The following is a 22,868-nucleotide window of genomic DNA, read 5'->3' on the forward strand; positions in this document are numbered from 1 at the left end:
GGAGCTTTTTGACCTGCTCTGTTTCTGACCTAAGCTGGTTCACCCCTCCTTAGGCAATCTGGTAGTCCCCTGCTCCCGGAAGGTCACCAGATTGATGCCCAGCTTATTGCAGATACCCGATCGGCATAGTGCACTACACCACAGAACTCCTGGGCTCAAGCGATCCTCCTACCTCAGCCTTCCGAGTAGGTGGGACTACAGGCACACACCACTGCACCTGGCATTTTTGTATTTTTAGTAGCGACAAGATTTCACCATTTTGGTCAGGCTAGTCTTGAACTCCTTGCCTTAAGCAATCTGCCTGCCTTGGCCTCCCAGTGAGCTGGGATTACAGGTGTAAGCCATGGCGCCCGGCCTTTCCTTCCTTTTTATGGCCAAATAATCATCCATCCAGTGAAGTTTTGTTTCATTTTCAGCAAAAGGTTAGTGAAATAATAAAAAGTAATTAAAAAGTAAAACAGCTATTGAAGGAGATTGTAGAGATTGAGAGAAGTAGAATTATAACTTGTTTTGGCCAAGTAAAGAAAACGGGAAGAGGAAAGGGTTAAGGGGCAGGACCCAGGGACCCATGTGAGGGTGGGGGCCGTGAGGCTTTGCTGCCCCCTTCCCACTGGTGGTGGGGCTGCTGGGAGCCATTAGAATGACAGGAAGAGAAAAGGTGGGTCGCTTTTGGCAATAAAGGTTGCATCTGATCTATAGGGCTTAACTTGAAATTGACATGATTGTGGATTTTGAATAATAAGATCTGGTCTGTAACATGAACCTGTTGTCCAGGTCTAAACCTTGTATCTAAAAATGATAAATGTCGGCATTATCAAGCATTATGTGGAACCAAGTTCTTCAACTGATTTTAGTGGTTAATATTATTTTCTGTCTTCTCAATCTTAGATAGCGTCAAATAGAAAAACATATTTGCATTCCTCAGACTTATATTTTAAATGAAAATATTCCAGTAATTACTGCATCTATTCAGTTTCAGAAAATACTTGACACTTTATTAAATAGAATGTCACTTTAAACTAGTGGTGTGTTTGGCTTACAGTATTTTTAAACTTAAAATTTTTTTCCTAAATAGGAAAAAATGTACACTGACAATTAGATTCCTATGATGTAATAAGGTAGAGCATTTATTGCACTTATTTGGGGTTTGTACCATTTTTTTCTGCAATAATAATAATACAAATAGTGCATACAGGAGCGTGCTTTCGGAATCTTTAACTTTGAAATTTCCTGTCTAATGGATATACTTTCTTTTCTTTTCTTTCTTTCTTTTTTTTTTTGAGACAGGGTCTCACTCTGTCGCCCAGACAGGAGTGCGGTGGCGCTATTCAGCTCACTGCCACCGCTGCCTTCCGAGGCTCAAGTGATCTCCTGCTTCAGCCTCCTGAGTAGCTGGGATTACAGGCGCATGCCACTACCACCTGGCTAATGTTTGTATTTTTAGTAGAGGTGGGTTTCACCATGTTGGCCAGGCTAGTCATGAACTCCTGACCTCAGGTGATTCACCCACCTCGGCCTCCGAGAGTGCTGGGATTACAGGCGTGAGCCAGCATGGCCGGCTGATAATTTTCTGTTGTTGGATTCTCCTGAGCAGAGAGAAAGGTTTTTTTTTTTTTTGAGTAGAATAATCATCAACGTCTATAAACTTGTTTTCTACTGTGGCCACAGCAGTATACCATAGAGTAGTTTTGGTAGTTGAATATATTGGGAATACTTACATTTAACCAAAATAATAGGAATTAGCCTGTATTCTCTTTGGTTTTAGAGGCAAATCTGAAATCTTGGAAGTTGAATGAGGATAGTTTGGGGCTCTTGGAAGAACCTTAAGGAAACTGTATGAAACAGGCAAAGGCTTGCTGCTGATGCTGAAAGAGGGACAGCGTGCTGCCAGGGTTTGAGTGACAGTGAAGGAGGGGCCAGCTGGAGCCTTCGTGTTTCGGGATGGATGGATCTGTGCAGTCACTCAGGCTGCATAGTTCTTGCATAATCTGAGTTGTGAAGTGCTCTTCCTCCACTTCTAAGTCTTCCTGGTCATGAGGACATATGTTTTGACTAGGTCTTCCATTTAAAGGTAGCACAATTTGTTCATAATAGACTTTAAAACATAAAACACTGATATTCCACCTTCTTGGGACTGACAGTCCTGGGACCCTGCCACCTTGTCAGGATTCTGCATCTCCCCTTCTGGTCCATTCTTACCCTCCTAGGCCTGCCAGCCCTTCAGCTCCCTCGCCTCTTCCGCTTCATTGAGTTTACCTGGCAGAAACCACCCCATTCAGTCCGTTCTCTGTGCCCATTCACCTCCACTGACCTGCAGAGGTCCGGAGTCCTGCAGCACCCGTTAGTGCAAGCCGCCCTCTCTCTCCTGGGTGGCATGCTGCCTACCCATCCTCTTCTCTAGATGCCATTTCATATCATACCTTCCCCAAATGCAAATGCAGAATGATGACATTGCGTTTGTTATTTCTCAGTGAAATTGGAAGAAATCAGAAAAGAACTTCCACCAACTCCCACAACACCTCTGGATCTGCACCTCGGGTAGTTTGCCCTGTTTCCCTTTACTGCAGGTAATCTGTGTGCCCCAGAAAAGGTCAGCCTCTCCTCTTAGCCACTCGACTTACCTGCCTTCAGCTGGACTCTGTCAGTTCCCACCTCCCGTCGGGTTCTTGCCCTCCCTATGCAAATGCCTGTCTCATCCTGCAAAGGTCCTCCTTGACTCTCTGTCTTCTCCAGCCACTGTAAGGCTTCCTTCCCTTTTACTGCGTAGTTCCGTGGAAGAATTTTCTGCACTGCCCGCTTTACGTCCTCTCCTCCCATTCATTCTCCTTGAACGCAGTCCATTGAGGGTTTTGCCCCGCCACTGCAGGACGCTGCTGCTGTCATGGTCATCACTGATCTCCATTCCAGCACGTCTGGCCAGCAGGCATCAGTCGGCTCATTTGACTCACCCGCACCCTTGCATACAGTTCCATCCTCTTGGAAACAAGGAACTTCAAGTCCTTCCTTCTGCCTCACTGACTGATGCCCTTGAATGGGAGACTGTTGGGGGCTTGGTCCCCATCTCATCCCCACTAAGGGCCTCCTGCCTTGCAGGGAACAAAAGGATTATCTCCATTTGCAGTCTCCACCAACACTCGCAAGAACTCCAGACTGAAGTGCACTCAGCTGTCTAGTAACCATCTCAAATTGAGCCCATACAAACCCAGACTTTTCCATCTTCCCTTCAACACTCTTCCGTAGTCACTCTCTTCTCAGGAACTAGCAACTCCGTCCTTCACTTGCTCCTGCCAGAATCCTTGTAGGCATCCTCAGGCGCTTCTTTCTCTCAGATCTTTGACCTGCTAGCAGCTCCCGCTGGCTCTGCAGTGAACAGGCCTGGAATTCCTGCTTCTCACCACCTGCAGTGTGCCCAGCCTGATGCTGCCCGTGTAACTGCAGTTATTTCTTACCAGTCTCCACACTGCTGGCCTCACCTTCCCACAGGCTGTTCTGAACACAGCGTCCAGGGGAATCCTTTGAAAACTGGTGAAGGGCACAGCTCATGAGAATTCTTGCTTAGTCTCTTTTTCTCTAATATTGATCTTAATTCAGACCCTCATTTCTCCCTGGGATTACTGCAGTGCACTCATCGCTGGTTTCCCACCCTTAATCTCCTCCTGCAGCCCAAGGTCAGCACTGCTCCCAGGGACCTTTCATTGCTCCAGCAAACCCATCCCTCATGCTAGTGATTGAGACTTTACCAGTTTTGCCCCATTTTGTGTTCAGGGCCCTCCAATCTGTAGCTAAGGCAGTTTCTGAAGGCTTCGACATGAGATCCAGGCTCTCCGCTGTGTCTGTGTCTCTGGAGGGCTGCCCACCTCTGGCCTCACCAGCTTCCTCCATACACACTGCTCCTGCCCCAGCTCTGCCGAAGCCCTCGCTTATCAGATACTGCTTTTGTGAAAGAGGCTCTCACTGGCTATAAAGCTTGTTCAGAATTCAGCTCGATTCAAGCGCTGTGTCCTTCAGCAAACCTTCGGAGAAGCACTCCCACTTCCCATCATGGATGGCTTCCGCTCAGCTCCCGCAGTATACTGGGCACCTCTCACCCAGCGCACTCACTGCTCTGGGGTTCCTGCCAGCTTGTCTCTGTGTTCTTTAAAGCATCCTGAGGAGTGGACAGGCCTTGTTTCTCTGCCGCTGTAGTGGCCAATATAGACAAGATACTCACTATTTCTTGAATGAATTGTGACTTCTGATCAAGGTGGAAGCACTCACTTGTGCTTTGATGCATCTCCCCTCCAAATACAGCAGTGAAAAGGTACATTTTAAATAGAGAAACAAACCAAAAAGCATAGGCAGGCCCCCAAGCCAGAGAAATACCCTCAGTGCAGAAATAGTCTAGGGTCCTAGCACGGTAAGCACGAGCTGGCTAGATTTCACTGGCCGCTGCGCAGCAAGCTCCAAGCAGGCAGTGTCAGCAGGAAACTGAGTTCCCACAGGGGTAGGGTAACAGGGACCCAAGTGTTCAGTGGAATTAGATTTAGATTTTTGTTTTGAGATGGCCTTATCACCTGGGCTGGATGCAGTGGTGTGATCATAGCTCACTGCAGCCTCAACCTTCTGGACTCAAGCAGTCCTCCTTTCTCAGCCTCCTGAGTAGCTGGGTCTGTGCTACCAGGTCTACACATGGTGTGTATTACCATGCCTGGCCGGTTTTTTATGTTCTGTAGAGATGGGGGTCTCACTATGTTGCCTGAGCTGGTCTTGACCTGGGCTCAAGCAGTCTTACACCCTTGGCCTCCCAAAGGGCTGGGATTATAGGCGAGAGCCACCATGCCAGGCCTTAGATAGTTTTTGAAGCTGGAGTTAGAGAAGGTTCCCCTATCTAAGGCAGTTCTCCCCTATACAGATGGGGCGTAATTGGAAGTTGTGGTCCTAGAGAAGGAGAACGCAAGGACTGGGATGAGCCGTGCTATTCCGTGGTTCCCTAACAGGGTCTGCACTGTTAGTAACGTCACCATGCAGCAGAACCCTGCTTCACCATGGAAAGCCTAGCTCTGGTCTGAGGCCTTGGAGCTCGGAGGGCAACAACCACAGAACACTAGTGCTACGGCTGAATGCTTTTGTGTCCCCCACTCTGCCAAAGTCACATACATGCTCCAGTCCCAATCCCCAGCGTCCCCTTGGGAGGGGATTAGGTCATGAGGGTGGAGTCCTTGTGAATGGATGAATGTGCTTAGAGAAGGTCCCTCAGAAGCTGGGCCCCCGCCAGACACTGAATCTGCTGATGCCCTGATCTTGAATTTCCAGCCTCGAGAACTGTGAGAAATGAATTTCTATTGTTTATGAGGCACTCAGGCAGTGAGGGTTTGTTATCGCAGCCTGAATGGACTGAGACACTAGACAGGGAGGAGAGCAGCAGCAACAGAAAACCTTCTGTCGGGATGAGCCCTAGGGCTCACTTTCCTCTCCATGCAAAGACTGCTGATACTCACACATCCCCACGGAGTCGATGCCTTACAGAGTGTGCATTGACTGCGTCGGAAACTAAAGGATAGTCTGGCAAAAACTCTCCAAATAAGTATGTTTAAGATGCTTAAAACAATAAATTAGCATCCATGAGAACACATTTTCCAAAAAGAGAGCAAGAAGGTATGATGAAGGGAAGAACAGCCTGCAGTCTGGTAACCGAGAAGGATATTAGCTAGGATGATAGACTCCGGACTGGACATAGTCACAGACGAAGTGAGTGAGTAACCGAGAAGGATATTAGCCAGGATGATAGACTCCGGACTGGACATAGTCACAGACGAAGTGAGTGAGTGACCGAGAAGGATATTAGCCAGGATGATAGACTCCGGACTGGACATAGTCACAGACGAAGTGAGTGAGTAACCGAGAAGGATATTAGCCAGGATGATAGACTCCGGACTGGACATAGTCACAGACGAAGTGAGTGAGTAACCGAGAAGGATATTAGCTAGGATGATAGACTCCGGACTGGACATAGTCACAGACGAAGTGAGTGAGTAACCGAGAAGGATATTAGCCAGGATGATAGACTCCGGACTGGACATAGTCACAGACGAAGTGAGTGAGTGACCGAGAAGGATATTAGCCAGGATGATAGACTCCGGACTGGACATAGTCACAGACGAAGTGAGTGAGTGACCGAGAAGGATATTAGCCAGGATGATAGACTCCGGACTGGACATAGTCACAGACGAAGTGAGTGAGTGACCGAGAAGGATATTAGCCAGGATGATAGACTCCGGACTGGACATAGTCACAGACGAAGTGAGTGAGTGACCGAGAAGGATATTAGCCAGGATGATAGACTCCGGACTGGACATAGTCACAGACGAAGTGAGTGAGTGACCGAGAAGGATATTAGCCAGGATGATAGACTCCGGACTGGACATAGTCACAGACGAAGTGAGTGAGTGACCGAGAAGGATATTAGCCAGGATGATAGACTCCGGACTGGACATAGTCACAGACGAAGTGAGTGAGTGACTGAGAAGGATATTAGCCAGGATGATAGACTCCGGACTGGACATAGTCACAGACGAAGTGAGTGAGTGACCGAGAAGGATATTAGCCAGGATGATAGACTCCGGACTGGACATAGTCACAGACGAAGTGAGTGATTGGCAGTTACTTCACAAAATTGACCCAGACGACAGGCACAAGCGGGAGGGGCACAAGGATAACACTGAAATTCGAGGTCCTGAATTCAGGCAAGCCTGGAGCTGACTCTGTACTTTGACCTGACATTAAGTGCCGTAATAATGGCTTTTTAACGGAAGCTAGTTTGAGTCTCTTTCCTTTTGGTCTGCGGCAGAAATAATCTTTTCTCATGTGAGAGCCCCTAAGCTGACACTCTTCCCTTAATGTTAGGCATTAGATCCTCTGACAGTCAGCCAGAGTTCATTATCAGAGAAGATGTAAATCAGAGTATTTGATGTGATTAATCTTGGCACATATAGAAGAAATCTCTGAAACTTAGGAAGGAAAGCAAACTGGGTAGGAGGACATGGACAGGAGACCGGTCTACTCAGCGGCCCCACTCTGCTCTCCTCCCACACGCTGCCCAGCCCAGAAGCCCATGTTGATTGCTCTGTTTGGCCTCTGAAGAGGTTTCAACACTTGACAGAATCCTTGTCAGGTTTTAAGACACATTTGGGTGATCTTAATTAGTGTTGTTGGACTTTCTTTGTGTTTGCGAGTATGCATTGAAATACTGAACTGAATAGCTCTTCGTGTTCTTTAGCTAATTTTATGGTCTTAGGAGCAGCCTTGTCTCTGACACTCACTGTATAATATATTTAATTGCAATAAAATACACTAACATAAAACTTACCAGCTTTAACCAGTTCGGTGAATGCTAGATTCATATAGTGAAATGTGCTCATGCCTGCCCCCCCCACACCACCCCCACCGTGTTCAGCTTCTGCTGTTACGCCCCAGCCAGGCGCAGTTTTGGGCATGCCCACAGTCACCCTGCTGCTCTCCTCCAGTCTCTCTGACTACACTGGGTTCTGAACCCCACAAGTGTTTCTGTTGTCTTCAGCAATCGTCTGGGATAATTACAAACCAATTCAGTGAAATTAAGAAAGTTTCTCAAGTCATTTTAGGAGGTTTGTTCCCACCCTGGAGGGCTCCTGCAGCAAGAATTCTCCAGTTCTCCCTCAGACTAGGCAGCTGCAGTCTAGGCTGCGTCTCTGTGAAACCCACACCTCCAGTTGCCTTCACTAGGACCTCCACGATTCCTCGGTTTAAAGAGGGTGCCCTTAGGTTTAAACATCACCAAACTTGGTTGCAAATGAAGTTAGTGCCTTGGGAAGGGGTTAGGAGCGGTCTCTCTTTCTACCTCCTTCTCCCAGGCAAACCCTCAGAACGAGGGCTCTGGAGTTGGGAGTGTGGACAGTGGCAAGCTTCTCCCTGACAGATGCCCCTGGTCTTGTGGTGGCAGCCAGGGCCCTCTCAGCTTGTCATTGCAGGGCCGGAGTGCAACCACCACCTCGCAGAGCCAGGGCACAGCCGATCAGGGCCCCAGCATTCTCAGCGTGCCACACTGTTGAGCCTTCATTTTAGAGTGGAGGCTGAACAGAAGTAGGAAGGCCCTCCCCCAGCCCCTCCCCCTGCCCCCACCCCCCACTGACTTCACTAGCCAGGATGTAGCATCAGCACCAGGTAGCTGGGGTGGGATGGGAAGCACTGAAGTTCTGCCCCTCCTGGGAAGAAAATGTGGTTTGGAGCAGGGGGAGAGGGCCCTACGTTATCAGCTGCAGTTATCTAGAATGAAGTCTGCCTCACTGACCTGGAGGGGAGGCAGGGAGCAGTCTTGGTTCAAATACAACAGACTGGCCATTCTTACTGAATTTTCAACTGTATGCTGACCCACTTGCCCTTAGAATGATCTCCAGAGGCTTTGAATAGTTGTTTTCTTATAATATTCACCTGCTTTCCATGGGAGCAAGCAGGTCAATGGAGCTTCTCAGGCTGTCATGCCAGAACTCTATTACCCAGAGTAGGGATTCTTGCAGAAATATTTAGGAGAGAGGCTGGGCACGGTGGCTGAAGCCTGTGCTCTCCGCTACTTGGGAGGCTGAGGCAGGAGAATCACTTGTGCTCAGGAGGCCAAAGCTGCAGTGAGCTGTGGTCACACCGCTGCACTCTAGCCTGGATGACACAGTGAGACCCTGTCTCAGAAAGATAAAGGGAGAAAAGGAGGCCAGGACAGGGGTGGTGGCCTTCTAGGCCTTCTTTCCTCTCTCTCCTGCAACTCTAGATCACGTGTCTGTGAGTCATTCAAAAACGTCTTCATGCAGTTCATGTCAGGATCCTGTGGAGGAAAATGTTTTGGACTTCTCTGGCTGCTGAGAAGGTGGACTTGGATTCCCTTTCTTCCCCTGCCTTCCTGGTGCCAGGCAAGGCCCAGGGATGGAAGGAAGTCAGATGGTCTGAGTCAGTGTTCTGATTTATTAGGGAATCTGCGTGGTCTTTGGCCAGTCCATTGATCCCCTCTTTCTCTGGAGGATCATACAGATCCCTTCCCCATAACTTGGAATGAGGTTGCCTTCGTGCAAAGATGGTGGAGCCTTGATGGAAGGCTTTCTTTGGAGGGTCTGTCCTATTTAATTTCGTTTTGTAATTTTCTAGGAGTTCGCGGCACTTACTAAAGAACTCAATGTATGCAGGGAACAGCTCCTTGAAAGGGAAGAAGAAATTGCCGAACTGAAAGCAGAAAGGAACAACACCAGGGTGAGTGTGACCTTGCTGTTCACCGCCTGCTCCTGGAGCCACTGCCTGTCAGGAGGAGGGAGCTGTCTCCAAACGGAAGGACGGCCCACTCTGCCCGGCTTCAAACACATTTCTTACCTTTTCCCACTGAGCGCACTGTGATTAGCCACACTGTCACACGTTAATGGCTTGAAATTTGTGATGAGAATTTATGATATTTTAATACATTTGAGGGGAATGTATCTTTCTACTGAATTGAAGGGACCTCATCTTAGCATGAGACTGTAAAGGTGTTATTTGCCCCAGATTCAATTATGAAATGACAAGTGCTCTTTAACAAGTCTTTATTCTGGCCTTTTATTTCAGCTGCTGTTGGAGCATTTGGAATGCCTCGTTTCCAGGCATGAGCGGTCTCTTAGGATGACCGTGGTGAAGAGACAAGCGCAGTCTCCAGCAGGCGTGTCCAGCGAAGTGGAGGTGCTGAAGGCCCTGAAGTCGCTATTTGAACACCACAAAGCTCTGGACGAAAAGGTGCCTCAGCTGCATGAGCCTGGGTTTGTGCACGTGCTGTGGGCTAGGCCAGCTAGGCCAGCTCCGCAAGTGTTCGTGTAACTTACTTTTGAAGCTTCTTGAATTCTTGGAAATAAGTTTCTGTTTAAGAAGACAGGGTTTTATAGGTTTAAAAAGTACTAATTGGCATATATGTCTTAAAATTACTAATGTAAAAAACTTGCTAATGTATATTGATTTGCTGTTACAAATTGGGTAATACTAGATTGTTGCAAAAGTAATTGTGGCCTTTGCTATTACTTTTAATGGTGGGTTTTGCTATTACTTTTAATGGCAAAACCCACAATTACTTTTGCAACAACCTAATAGTATTCAGGGGGAAGATTTTTCTCAAACTTAATTTAGAAGCATTAACAAGTTTTTTGAAAGTAAGATCAGTGGCAGACGTTAACGGTGTTTTATTATATTACAGTAATATATATAGTACACCGAACTGCAAAGTAAGAATAAACAGTGTACACACACACACTGAACCTCTTTTATTTTCAGGTGAGAGAGCGGTTACGAGTAGCACTTGAAAGATGTAGTTTGTTAGAAGAAGAATTAGGTGCCACACACAAAGAGGTGAGCTTCATACATCATCATGATTTGAATTGGGAGGTTTTTGTTTTTATCTTTCAATCATTAAAAGTAGCATAAGGGCTGGGCATGGTGGTTCACACCTTTAATCCTAGCACTTTGGGAGGCCGAGGCGGGCAGATCACCTGAGGTCGAGAATTCGAGACCAGCCTGGCCAACATGGTGAAACCCTGTCTCCACCAAAAATACCAAAATTAGCCAGGAGTGGCGGTACGTGCCTGTAGTCCCAGCTACTCAGGAGGCTGAGACACGAGAATCGCTTGAGCCCTGAAGGCAGAGTCTGCAGTGAGATTTCACCAGTGCACTCTGGCCTGGGCGACAGAGCGAGGCTCTGTCTCAAAAAAAAAGTAAAACAAGTATAAAGACTGTAGTTGTGAATATCAGATGTTATTTATCTGGGTCATTTTAAGGACTAGAAAACTGTGATTACCTAAGGACTCATTTGGCCAGTGGATAAAAATTCCATCTTTAAAGATCAGATTGGATAGCATTGCCACATGCTTTCTTTTTTATACTTTGTTAAGCAGTTTATAGTTGTGTTTTTCCAAAAGGAGTTTTACTATCTTACTTCTCTTATGTAAAGTATTTTATACTCGTTCAATTTTTTGGTTTTAGCTAATGATTCTTAAAGAACAGAATAATCAGAAAAAAACACTAACAGACGGAGTACTGGACGTAAACCATGAACAAGAAAATACACCGAGCACGAACGGAAAGGCAAGTGTGCAGGCTTTCTCTCTCTCCTGCTGGATGTCGTTTGTCCGCAGTATGTGTCGGGTTACGTGGAAAACAGTTGCTAAAGCACTGGCTTAGAGCTGAAGTGGTCATGAAAGTTGTGTGATCCAAGAGATTGCATAAGCCAGTTTTGATTTGAGCTGTTTCCCAGAAGCAAACAAGGGTATTTAAGGATTTGTTTCCCCCGATCAGAGATCTTCTGATGGTTCTTTAAGCCACGAGGAAGACCTTGCTAAAGTAATTGAGCTCCAAGAAATCATAAGTAAACAGTCAAGGGAACAGAGCCAAATGAAGGACCGCCTGGCTTCCCTCTCCAGTCACGTGACAGAGCTGGAAGAGGATCTGGACACCGCCAGAAAAGATCTCATCAAATCTGAAGAAATGAACACAAAACTGCAACGAGATGTCCGTGAAGTGAGTGAGAACAAAAATTGCAGTCCTGTCATGAGGGTGGATGTTTGGGATGTTTGAGTTAGATGAGTTTTCTTCTCCCTTTGTCCCTTACTCTCCCAGTTACAGCCAGCCTTTGGATTACTGTATAGGTGAAACTGAAAAAGAGAGAGTGCTGTGAGACTGTGAGAAGCTACCTCCCCATTTCTGTTGTGAAATCTCCTGTCCCTGAGGTCCCACTGACATCTGTGGCCATGGAGCGGACACCACACTGGCCCTTCCTACCTCTGCTGCTCTGAGACCTTTTAATGTCCTTGTTTGTAGATTCTTCATCTGTGCAGTTTCTAGGCTGTCTCAGGTTGTTCTTATGTTCAGATTTCCTTCTGTTGCACCCATTCTTAGCAAGCAGATGCTGATCCCGGCCATGCTACCAGTTCATGTAGGGTGATGGGAGAACAGTCTGTTAACTGCGCAAGGGCGTTGCTGGTGGTCCTCTTATTTTCTGACCTGCTCCTTCAAGGAATTCGTGCCATTGAATATTGACGGTCAGATCAACAATTGAGAGTGGAATTTGCTTCTACATGGGTTATCAGGATTGTATATTAAAAATATGTCACAGTATACTCATTTCTGACAGATACTTTTGCCTTTATAAGTAGGAGGAACTATTTGATCATAAACAGTGAGGCCGAGTTCTTTCTCAGGTGCCCTTCCTGTCACTTTCTAACCTGCACTTTGTGCCTTGTCAGGGACCTGAAACGTTGAAAGTGTGCTTTTCTGTTCGGTAGCTTGACATGAGTAGCTTCCTGTAGGAATTCACCACAGGAAGAATATTTGCATGCAGTATGTCACCTACTAGGTTATATTCTTTGGCTACAGCAGGAGATTATTTGGCAGAGATTAATATGCAGAGAATTTTGAAATTCTTTTAAGACCTATCACTTTTTTGTTTTTTATTTTAAGTTCTGGTACATGTGTAGGTCTGTTACATAGGTAAACTTGTATCATGGGGATTCGTTATACAGATTATTTTGTTACCCAGGTACCAAGCCTGGTGCCCATTCGTTGTTTCTCCTGATCCTCTTCTTCCTCCTGCCCTCCACCCTTCAGTAGGCCCCAGTGTGTATTGTTCTCCTCTATGTGTCCATGTGCTCTCATCATTTAGCTCCCACGTATAAGTGAGAACATGAGGTATTTTGTTTCTCTGTTCCTGTATTTGCTAAAGAAAACGGCCTTCAGCTCCATCCATGTCCCTGAAAAGGATGTGATCTCATTCTGTTTTCTGGCTGCATATTATTCCATGGTATATGTAACATTTTCTTGATTCAGTCTTATCATTGATGGACATTTAGGTTGATTCCAGGTCTTTGCTATTATGAATAGTGCTGCAGTGAACATACATGTGCATGTGTCTTTATAATGGAACAATTTATATTTTTTTGGGTATATACCCAGTAATGAGATTTCTGGGTTGATATTTCCATCTTTAGATCTTTGAGGAATCTCCACACTATCTTCCACAATGGTTGAACTAATTTATACTCCCAGCAACGGTAGAAAAGCATTCCCTTTTCTCCACAACCTCGCCAGCATCTGTTATTTGTGGACTTTTTTGTAATAGCCATTCTGACTGGTGTGAGATGGTGTCTCATTGTGGTTTTGATTTGCACTTTTCTAATCAGTGATGTTGAGCTTTTTTCCCCTGTCACTCTTAATATTAAGACTTTCTAACTTTAGTTATTTTATAAATAGAGAACAACCTGAAAATAGTGGATTCTGGGGGTCGAGGACAGGTGTTTCACAAGCAAGACGTTCTGGTCCTAGCCTTAAGTGAGGTAGTTATATCCGAGTAAATTAAACTTGTCCTCCTCTTTCCATTTGTCAGTGTGCCTGGATCGTGTAACTGTATGAGATTTCATCCAGCCTTCATCCTAGAAGATGAGACTTGCATCTCACTGCTGTATCCATCGAGAGAGGCCACACTCTGTCCTGTATAAGACCATTTGCAGCTTGAGGGAGACATAGATGTATCTTCTTTGAGAACACTTTCACCCCCTTGAATTCTTGCAATATTTAGATATTTTACTGTTCGTATTCTTATAGTATTATGTAGAAATGGGAAAGCTGGCAAACCGAGTGGCCATAGTATTAAGAGAGACAAGTCTTTATTAATCGCATATAGGTGAATATTTATGGTATTTGAGGTAGTTACATTTTCATTCACATTTGAGAAAATTGACTCTTCCATCAATTTGATTTTGAGGACATTAATTTTTTTTTTTTTTTTTTTTTTTTTTTTTGAGACAGGCTCTTTCTCTCTATGTTACCCCGGCTGGAGTGCAGTGGTACCATCATAGCTCACTGCAGCCTTGAGCTGGACTCAAGCAGTTCTCTTGCCTCACCCTCCCAAGCACCTGGGACTACAGGCGCGTGCCACCATACCTGGCTAATGTTTGTTTCTTTAAAAGATTTTTGGCCAGGCTCACTGTCTCATGCCTGTAATCTAGCACTTTGGGAGCCCAAAAGGAGGTCAAGGAGGATCTCTTGAGCCCAGAAATTCAAGACCAGCCCGGGCAACATACTAAGAACCCTATCTCCACAAAAAAATTAAAAATTAGCTAGGTATAGTGGTGTGTGCTTGTAGTCCTAGCTACTGGGATGATTGAGGTGGAAGGATTGCTTGAGCCTGGGAAGTCAAGGCTGTAGTGAGGCTTGGTTGTGCCACTGCATTCCAGCCTAGGTGATAGTGTGAGACCCTGTCTCAAAAAATAAAATATTTTTGTAGAGACAAGGTCTTGAACTCCTGGCCTCAATACATCCTCTTGCCTTAGCCTCCCAGAGTGCTGTGATTACAGGAGGGAGCTGCTGTGTCTGACCTGATGAGGACACTAATTTTTAGTTTGATTGGGAATTTAGCATTTAGTTCCGTTTTTTCCTCCCTTAAGTATCTCGGTGTGTAATCTGTTAATTACCTACCTTTCTGTCCCCTCTGAAATACTCGATTTAGGCCATGGCCCAAAAGGAAGACATGGAAGAGAGAATCACTACTCTTGAAAAACGCTACCTCGCTGCGCAGCGTGAAGCCACGTCTGTGCATGACCTCAATGATAAACTTGAAAATGAAATCGCAAATAAAGACTCTGTGCATCGACAGGTAATGGGTTTCAGCAACCTCTGTCTGGCTTCAGTTAATTATCAATGAGGTTACAGGCCCGTTTACTCTTACTGTTGAAAATGTTGGAAATCCAGTTCAAATAAATCGTTCTTATGACCTTAGAATATTATGTTCAAGACGTGGGAGTTCAGTTTACAGGTTTCGATTATGTAGGATTTGATTTAACCATTTTGTGGCGCTGCCGTCCTCAATTTTTTCCTTTGTTTTAATTAAAAGTTACTGCTTGTTAGCATTTTTACCAAAGGAGCAGAGAGTGGCAAAGAACTTCAGGGTAATTGGCTATTTCTTACTAAGTGGGAACAGCATGCTAAATGAATAGTACAAGAAATGAAGTCTTGGTCAGGCGCCGTGGCTCGTGCCTATCATCCTAACACTTTGGGAGGCTGAGTGGGGAAGACCGCTTGAGCCCAGGAATGTGAGAACAGCCTGGGCAACATAGCAAGACGCTGTCTCTACAGAAAGTTTAAAAAGCAGTTAGCTGGGCATGGTGGCATGTGCCTGTAGCTCTAGCTACCCAGGAGGCTAAGGAGGGAGGATGGCTTGAGCCCTGGAGTTTCGAGGCTTCAGTGTGCGGTGATCGCACCACTGCCCTCTAGCCCGGACCACAGAACAAGACCCCATCTCTAAAATAACGAAAGCAATGAAGTCTCTAGTGAGAAATGTGTCTCCTGTGGTTTAGTAAACCATACTTAACTCATGTAAGAGTACCAGTACACTCCAGCCTGTGTGGCCAAAAAAAAACAGCTTCTTAGAAGTTATTTAGGAAAAGCAAATACTTTGGCAAGAGGTGTTTTGCACATTGAAATCAAGCCCAGGAAAGTAGGCATGTACTCCTGACAGCAGTAAAACCTGACCCAGGCTGGGCACAGTGGCACACACCTGTAATTCCAGCACTTTGGGAGGCTGAGGTAGGTGGATCACTTGAGGTTAGGAGTTCAAGACCAGCCTGGCCAACATGCTGAAGCCCTGTCTCTAGTAAAAGTGCAAAAATTAGCCAGGCGTGATGGTGTGCACCTGTAATCACAGCTACTCAGGAGAATTGCTTGAACTCGGGAGGCAGAGGTTGCAGTGAGCTGAGATTGTGCCACTTCACTCCAGCCTGGGTGACAGCGGGAGACTCTGTCTCAAAAAAAAAAAAAACCAACAAAAAAAACCTGACCCAGAAGCAAATACGAGCACTGTAGCTGTTCTATCATGACGGCCTTACTATACCTGCATTTCGGTTAGTTTCAGTCTATTAAAAACTGATACAGCTGGAAGATAAGCTGCATTTTGATGCTTTGCTCACCTTTTACAGACTGAAGATAAAAACCGCCAGTTACAGGAGCGCTTGGAATTGGCAGAGCAAAAGCTGCAACAGACACTGAGGAAGGCGGAGACACTTCCCGAGGTGGAGGCGGAGCTGGCCCAGAGGGTGGCAGCGCTTTCCAAGGTGGTGCTATGAGCTTAGTGCTGGTTCGGCTGCCAGGCCTGTGACTGTGCCCTGTCTATGTACCTTGTTTGTCACTGTTCTTATTCCATCAGTGCACTAAATCCAGGGAAGAGCATGGGTTTGGTTTGAGTGCTCCTTCATCTGAGATCTGAGACTGGAACACTTTGTAAATGCCAGACATGATGCTTCTATCCTGAAGTCTCCCTCGGTTTTGTTTGTCCTGGTGTGTGCTGTTTGTCCACAGCATGTGTGATCGAAGAGTTTCTGCTTCTTAGAATTGTTTTCAGTCGCCAGCCGAAGCATAGGATGGAAGCGTCTGTAAAAGAAGGGTAGTTTTTCCTCAGAAATAGGAAGATGGCACTTTTTTAAAAACACCATCGAGATAAATTTTAATAAACACATTTTTAAGCAATTTCATTATTTTGAAATTGCTTAAAAATATTTTTTTAAAAGTAGTATTTATTCATTTGTTCAACAACTATTGGCTAGGCATATGCAAGGCACAGTTCCTCCCAGTTCTCACCATTCATGGTAGAAGAGCTAAAGAGGCAGGTGCGGTCATAGGTCCTGGGATCGGCGAGGACCAGGGAGCACAGCACTGGGCAAACCCCTAGCCCTCCCGGGCAAGGGGTGCCTAGCACTGCAGCTCCAGGCAGGTGAGCAGCAGGAGCCAAGGCCCCTCCTGGGCAGTCATCCTGACTCTCCTGGCTCAAGCTTTTCAAGCTGCTGGGGAGCGCATCCTGGACCATTCAGATGGTTTTAGGGCTCACAGACCTGTTCCTTCTAGCAAGTTTGTTGCTAACAGCTGTAAGATAACTTTTCCTCCCACTTCATGATCTGCTTTTAAAGTCTCAATTTTTTTTCTCCCCTGTTATCTTTCCTGTCCCTTGTCGGCTTTGTAGTCTGACCTTTTGTCTTCTGGGAGCTCTGCTGCTAAGGAAGCTAAACTGTTGGAACTTACTTCCAAGCTTAGGAAGGTAGAATGGGTGCACTGCTCCTTGCCTGTGCTTGCCACTGCTTGCTGCTTTCCATGCTGACTAAACAGAGCAGTCAAAGGGTGGGGATAATCACGAATCCACTGAGATTGGGCATAGGGGTTGTGGGGAAGCACCCAGTCAGTCGCCAGCAGCAGCCATGCTTCAGAATCACCAACACAAGAGGGCTAGCCACCTCACGACCCAGCACATGAAGCCCCATAGGCTTTGTTGATGGATGGGACCCATTTGGTATGGCGGAACAGTCGTCACGGCCCAGCACGTGAAGCCCGTAGGCTGTGTTGATGGATGCGAGTGCGTGCTTTCCATTTGGCATGGTGGAGCAGTCCACGCAGAGCATGCTCCGCCTGTTGCCACTGCAGCAGTGTGCAGCATGTCGCCGATGAAGTGTAAGGATAAGGTTGGCTGATGCTGTTTCTGCTGACAGGCTGAAGAGAGACACGGCAACATTGAAGAAAGGTTACGGCAGATGGAAGCACAGTTGGAGGAGAGGAATCAAGAACTGCAGCGGGTGAGCATTGAGCCTGGAGGGCGGGAGCACTGAGCTGGGGACTGCAAGGGCATTGCTCAGGCTGTGGGGAGCTCGCTCAGGGCCTCCCACCCACGACTGCGATGTTGGTTCTCCAGCTCATCTGCGCCCGAGTTGTCCGCTCATGCGTACATCCCACACAGTGGCAGTTTTCAGCCAGTACTGGAAGCTGCGGAAGAAATTTGAGCTCATAGGCAGAACTTGAGAGGGTAGATTAGATCCTCATGTCCAGAGCGCTTCTCGCTTGTGAAGTCCAGTAGCCTGTGAGGGGACCTGTGGCACCATCATGGGGACCCCCCCCCACAAAATGTAGAGGCAGGCCCATTGTCCTGGATGATTAGTCTGCTTGCTTAGAATATGGCACTGAAGTCCCAGGTGCAGATCAGAGACCTGACCTGTCCCAAGTTAAAATACTCCAAACACAGTGGTGTGTTGGAGTGAGTATTTCCGAGCAAGAGCAACACTGTAATTGAGCGACGGTAAAAAGCATTAGGAAAGAGCGTGGCAGTAGAGGCTCCTGCCCGTTGAATCTAAGATCGTTTTCCTGGAAGACTTGGGCAGATGTCAGTTTGGAACATCCAGGAAAAAGTGATAGCAAGAGCAGTCCCAGGGCCAGCCGGCACCAGGCCTGCGTTTGGGGTGGACTTCTCTTTAACAAGTAGGTGGAGAAGGGAAGCGTGCAGCATCAGATTGCAGAACCCTTGCACCCCCACATCAGCCCACTTCATACCATTAATTTAAGGCTACGAGATTTTGTTTTCACCAGAAATCTGTATTCTTGGCCATGCCCTGCAGAGAGTCAAATAAGCTTCCGGGGAATGACGATTCTGACTCCCAGTGAGAGGGTGCATGTTAGGAAGTCTCCACCTCCCCTTCCACAGCGCACACTCATGCACCCAGACACAGCACTGAACTTTAAGCTGTGTTCTTTAAAAATTACTTAAATGCTGACAGAAAATAAGCACAAGGATATTCTATCTTTCCTTAGAAAAGTATGAGATACTCTGTATGCCACATGATGTGCTGGGCCCTTTCAGGTAATGATAGTTGCTACCTGTTAGACCTTATGAGAAAAGGAGAGGTCACTACCCATGTCTTTCCAGTGCAGAGACTGGCGCACGGGGGTTGAATGCTCTGCTGACTCCCGTGGTACGGCCTCGTGGCTTTCTCCTCCTGCCTGGGCAGCATGACTCGAGTGCACGTCGGAACCCTGTGCCACCGCCCCTGCCTGGGAGGAGCCCTCTGAGCGCTACAAGCGCACTTGGATGATGAGGGCATGGAGGTGCCACCTGGACGGGTGCCGCCTACTACACTTCCTGTCCCCTTCTGCCCGTCATTTGTGTTCATTCAGGAGCGAGAAACAGAGGTTTTAAATTGTGAACTTGATTATGGTTTTATAAAATACAGACATGTCAGTTTTATTATTACATATTAAAATTACTTAAGGTAATTATTTTAAATTTTTGAATATAAATTTCCATTATGAGAAATTTAAGCAGTGTAGAGGTATAAAGAAAAAATATGAAAGTCTCTCTCGCTCTACCAATTTCTCTTTTCAAAACTAATTTTTAAACTTTTTTGCTTTGTAAATTAAATTCACCCTTCCTCCCCAAATCCAGGCCCAGGCTTTTATTTATACAAAGGGAAATTCCTCTACTAGCGTGGAGACAGGCCAATCCCCTTAAATATCTGCTGTAAGTCTGATCCCTAAGTCTCTCTGACAGTTAACAACTAGTGACATTCCTGAGGAGTCCTGTAGCAAGAGCAGTGGGACCTTCCAGTTAATGATCTCTCCAAGACTTGTCCTGTGTTCCCCATGTCCATGAGTCGGTTCTGGTCACCATGCAAAAGTCCCCTCAAGATGGCAAATGGGGGAGCGGTGGGCACGTGTGGGGTTCACCTGGTTGGTCCTTGTGCTTTTAAAATAGTGATCGTGCATTTACGTGAGGTTTGTAAGTCTTTGTTTCTCTTGCTTTTTAGGCAAGGCAAAGAGAAAAAATGAATGAAGAACATAATAAACGTTTATCAGACACTGTTGACAAGCTGCTTTCAGAATCTAATGAGAGGCTTCAACTTCATCTTAAAGAGAGAATGGCTGCTTTGGAAGATAAGGTAGGATATAGATAACATGGACATCCCTGGAGCTTTCCCACCCTCCACCAAAAGATTGCTCATCTGCCCCTGAGCAGGCGTGCGTAGGAATTCCCGAAAATGGGAATTTTTCTTTAAAGTGGAAAAGGTACACATAGTTAGCCAGTCACTGAATTAACTGATTGTTTGCCATGGCCACGCCCCATTTGCATGTATGGGAAGTTATCTTGCTTACTCTCTAGAATGGGAGTAGGTAAGTGATTTTTATAAAGGGCCAGATAGTAAATATTTTAGGCTTTTAGTAATTAGGAGTAATGAAATAATTGTATGCCAATCAAGTAATTAGCACAAAAGCAGCCATAAGTAACATGTAAATGAACGGGTGTGGTTATGTTCCAATAAAATTCATTTGCAGAAACAAGCAGTGGGCTGGATTTAGCTGTCAGGTCCTAGTTTGCCACCCCCTGCACTAGAATCATTTTGTGGGCCCCACCCTCACCCCTTTATTGTTCATGCATTAGAAGTTAAGTTCTGGCTGGGCAAGGTGGCCCACGCCTATAATCCCAGCACTTTGTGAGGCCAAGGCAGGCAGATCAGTTCGGGCCAGGAGTTCAAGATCAGCCTGGCCAATATGACCAAATCCTGTCTCTACTATGAAAGTACAAAAATTAACCAGGCCTGAGGGCATCTGCCTGTAGTCCCAGCTACTCAAGAGGCTAAGGCGTGAAAATCCCTTGGAGGTGAAGGTTGCAGTGAGCCGAGAGTGTGCCACTGTCCTTCAGCCTGTGTGACAAAGCAAGATCCTGTCTCAAAAAAGAAAAAGAAAAATTTCTGTGTCGTTTATAAACAGGACACTTAGGGAGTATGGTGTACTGGCAAGGGTTCAATCAACGGAAACCAAATGGAGCCAAGGGATATCCTAGAATCTGTGTCAGAGAAGCTCTAATGAGCAGCAGCTGGATTCCAATTTGATAAAGCCTGTCCTGACTGCAGTGTCCCTAGAGATGAGGCCCAGAAGCTGCCCTGAGATTGGCTGTTAGGATTGGGGTCCTGCTCGTCTCAGAGACTAATGATTCCTGGTCACTGCATGACACATTTATTTACACAGTGCTGAGCATGGAGGACGTTTCCAGAGACCATAGTGTCACTATCCCACTCACCTCCTTGATCAGTGGGTCAGCCTTAACAGGGCGGTGTTTTTTATCTTTGATTTTAGTTATACATTTGAAACTTAAATTCAGGTTTCCCAAGTGACCAAGGAATTATAAAGTCTAAAAGTTAGTATCAGCCAGTTTAACTGGTTAAAATGAACGTAGAAAGTTGAGTCAGTGAGGAGTAGCTGTTACGTTAGTAAGACACATGATGAGAAGGTGTCGTCGCAGCCTCACCGTCTAACTCTGGAACTGTAGCAGTGCTTGCTGGTGTGCTCTTCTGCGCTGTTCCCTTTCTGTGCTACTTTATTTTTATTTTTTAACAAATACAGCTATGCTATATATTTAAATGGGACATTTTTTAAGAAACACTAAAGGACTATCTGTCTTTTTCAGAATTCTCTACTAAGAGAAGTTGAGAATGCAAAAAAGCAATTAGAAGAAACACAACATGACAAGGTACTGAAGTCTTCTCTAAATCCATTAAGAGCCCAGTGAACTGAGTTGATGAGGATAATGGTTACTATAGGTATCTGGCAGAGTGGATATAACTTGGTTTGTGGCTCTCAGAATCCACTGCCATAAGTTTCTAGGCTTGTATGTTGATTGCCTGTGTATTTCAGGTGTATTTTGAGTCTTGCTATGCATACGTTCAGAAATTCGGAGTCCTTGCTGGGTTTATTTGAAGCTAAAATAGCATCAATGACAGTGCTAGCCACCAGAAATATAATATGAGCTGCATATATAATGTTTATATTTCTAATAGTCACATTTTAGAAAGTAAAAAAAAAAATAGGTAAAATCTATTTTATTTAATTCAGTATATCTAAAATATTATTGTTTCATAATGTGTTAATACAAACATAAATGGACTACTTTACATTCTTTTTCTGCTGTGTATTTCATAGTCACAGCACATCCCCATTTGGACTAACCCATTTCAAGGGCTCGGTAGCCACATGTGGCCAGTATTGAACAGCACAGCTCTAGAAACGAGATCAAGTGTACCATGACGCAGGGATGAATGCATACTTGACACTTGATGTGAGATAACCACAATACAGAGACGCACAGGAGAAAGTGAATATTCTTCCCCTTTGCCCCTGAAAGAGTCTGCTTCTCTGCAAAACTAATAATTGTTAATGGTTTGGTGTTTATCCTCTTCAAAGCTCTTCTGTGACTAGGACCCAGCTTTTCATTCTTTAGGGCTTACAAAGTGAACATGGCAGTCTGAGTGTTTATGTTACTTCAGTGCTCTGGGAGAAACTTTTCCCAGAACTAAAATGTTTGGTGTTTGTGACTGCTGGCGTGTCCTCTGATGCTCATGCCCAACATCTGAGCACACTTGAGCAGGTGGTTTTACAATCTGAAAGAGCAGTAAGGGAAGATTTTTGCTTTTTTGTAGGATCAGCTTGTCCTAAACATTGAAGCATTGAGGGCCGAACTAGACCAGATGAGACTAAGAGGTGCTTCACTTCATCATGGGTATGGTATTAACCAGTGAGCAGCCTGCTGTCAACCCCTGTTGTCTGTATACAAGGGGCCTAGTTCTAGCTGTGTGGGCAGACTAACTGGATGTGGCTGGTGGTGTGACCTCAAGGAGCCTGTAGCTTAGCAGGCAGCAAGAGAGAAGAGTCAAATAACGCAAAGCTTAGAGCTTGGTACTGAGGAGGCACATCATTGGCAAAACTCAAAAATACAGGCAGAGTTTTGGAAGGTGGGGAGTGATGAGCGAATATTTGGATATAGTAATTCAGGTGCCCGGCAGAGTTTGACACTGCTGATGTAAGAGCAGGGTGACAGATCCCCAGATCTCACACACAGATGCTGGCACGGGTGGATAGTTGCAGAGCAGTTGAGGGCCAGCAGTGAAGCATGGCTGTGTTTTTCATCAGCCCTGGGAAAGTGGAGCAGAAATGCAGAGCCGGACACCTGGACCCAAGGGGAGGTCTCAGGGGATCTGGGTCTCTCCCATCCTCGGCAGCTGGGCTCC

The 22,868-nt window shown here is 45.9% G+C and overlaps 1 protein-coding gene across 36 annotated transcripts in view; it reads left to right on the forward strand.

Annotated features, from left to right (window-relative positions):
• Positions 1 to 22,868, forward strand: part of PPFIA1 (PPFI scaffold protein A1) — a 122,382-nt gene that overhangs the window by 44,311 nt on the left and 55,203 nt on the right. For 21 of the 36 annotated variants that reach the window (XR_013523577.1, XR_013523578.1, XR_013523579.1 and 18 more), the window contains 12 exons: positions 9,148 to 9,249; positions 9,595 to 9,759; positions 10,288 to 10,362; positions 10,993 to 11,094; positions 11,305 to 11,526; positions 14,510 to 14,656; positions 15,975 to 16,109; positions 17,012 to 17,086; positions 17,532 to 17,615; positions 19,614 to 19,745; positions 21,272 to 21,334; positions 22,281 to 22,360. Coding sequence is in view for 29 of the 36 variants with exons in the window: in XM_009008655.5 (XP_009006903.1) it covers positions 9,148 to 9,249; positions 9,595 to 9,759; positions 10,288 to 10,362; positions 10,993 to 11,094; positions 11,305 to 11,526; positions 14,510 to 14,656; positions 15,975 to 16,109; positions 17,012 to 17,086; positions 17,532 to 17,615; positions 19,614 to 19,745; positions 21,272 to 21,334; positions 22,281 to 22,360 (1,382 nt within the window). In the remaining 7 variants the exon portion in view is untranslated. The remainder of the gene's footprint in view (positions 1 to 9,147; positions 9,250 to 9,594; positions 9,760 to 10,287; positions 10,363 to 10,992; positions 11,095 to 11,304; positions 11,527 to 14,509; positions 14,657 to 15,974; positions 16,110 to 17,011; positions 17,087 to 17,531; positions 17,616 to 19,613; positions 19,746 to 21,271; positions 21,335 to 22,280; positions 22,361 to 22,868) is intronic. The other 15 variants (XM_009008649.5, XM_009008650.5, XM_017978355.4 and 12 more) reach the window with 1 other exon arrangement.

The sequence above is a fragment of the Callithrix jacchus genome, chromosome 10 (genome assembly GCF_049354715.1).
Source record: "Callithrix jacchus isolate 240 chromosome 10, calJac240_pri, whole genome shotgun sequence".
Classification (NCBI taxonomy): Eukaryota; Metazoa; Chordata; class Mammalia; order Primates; family Cebidae; genus Callithrix; species Callithrix jacchus.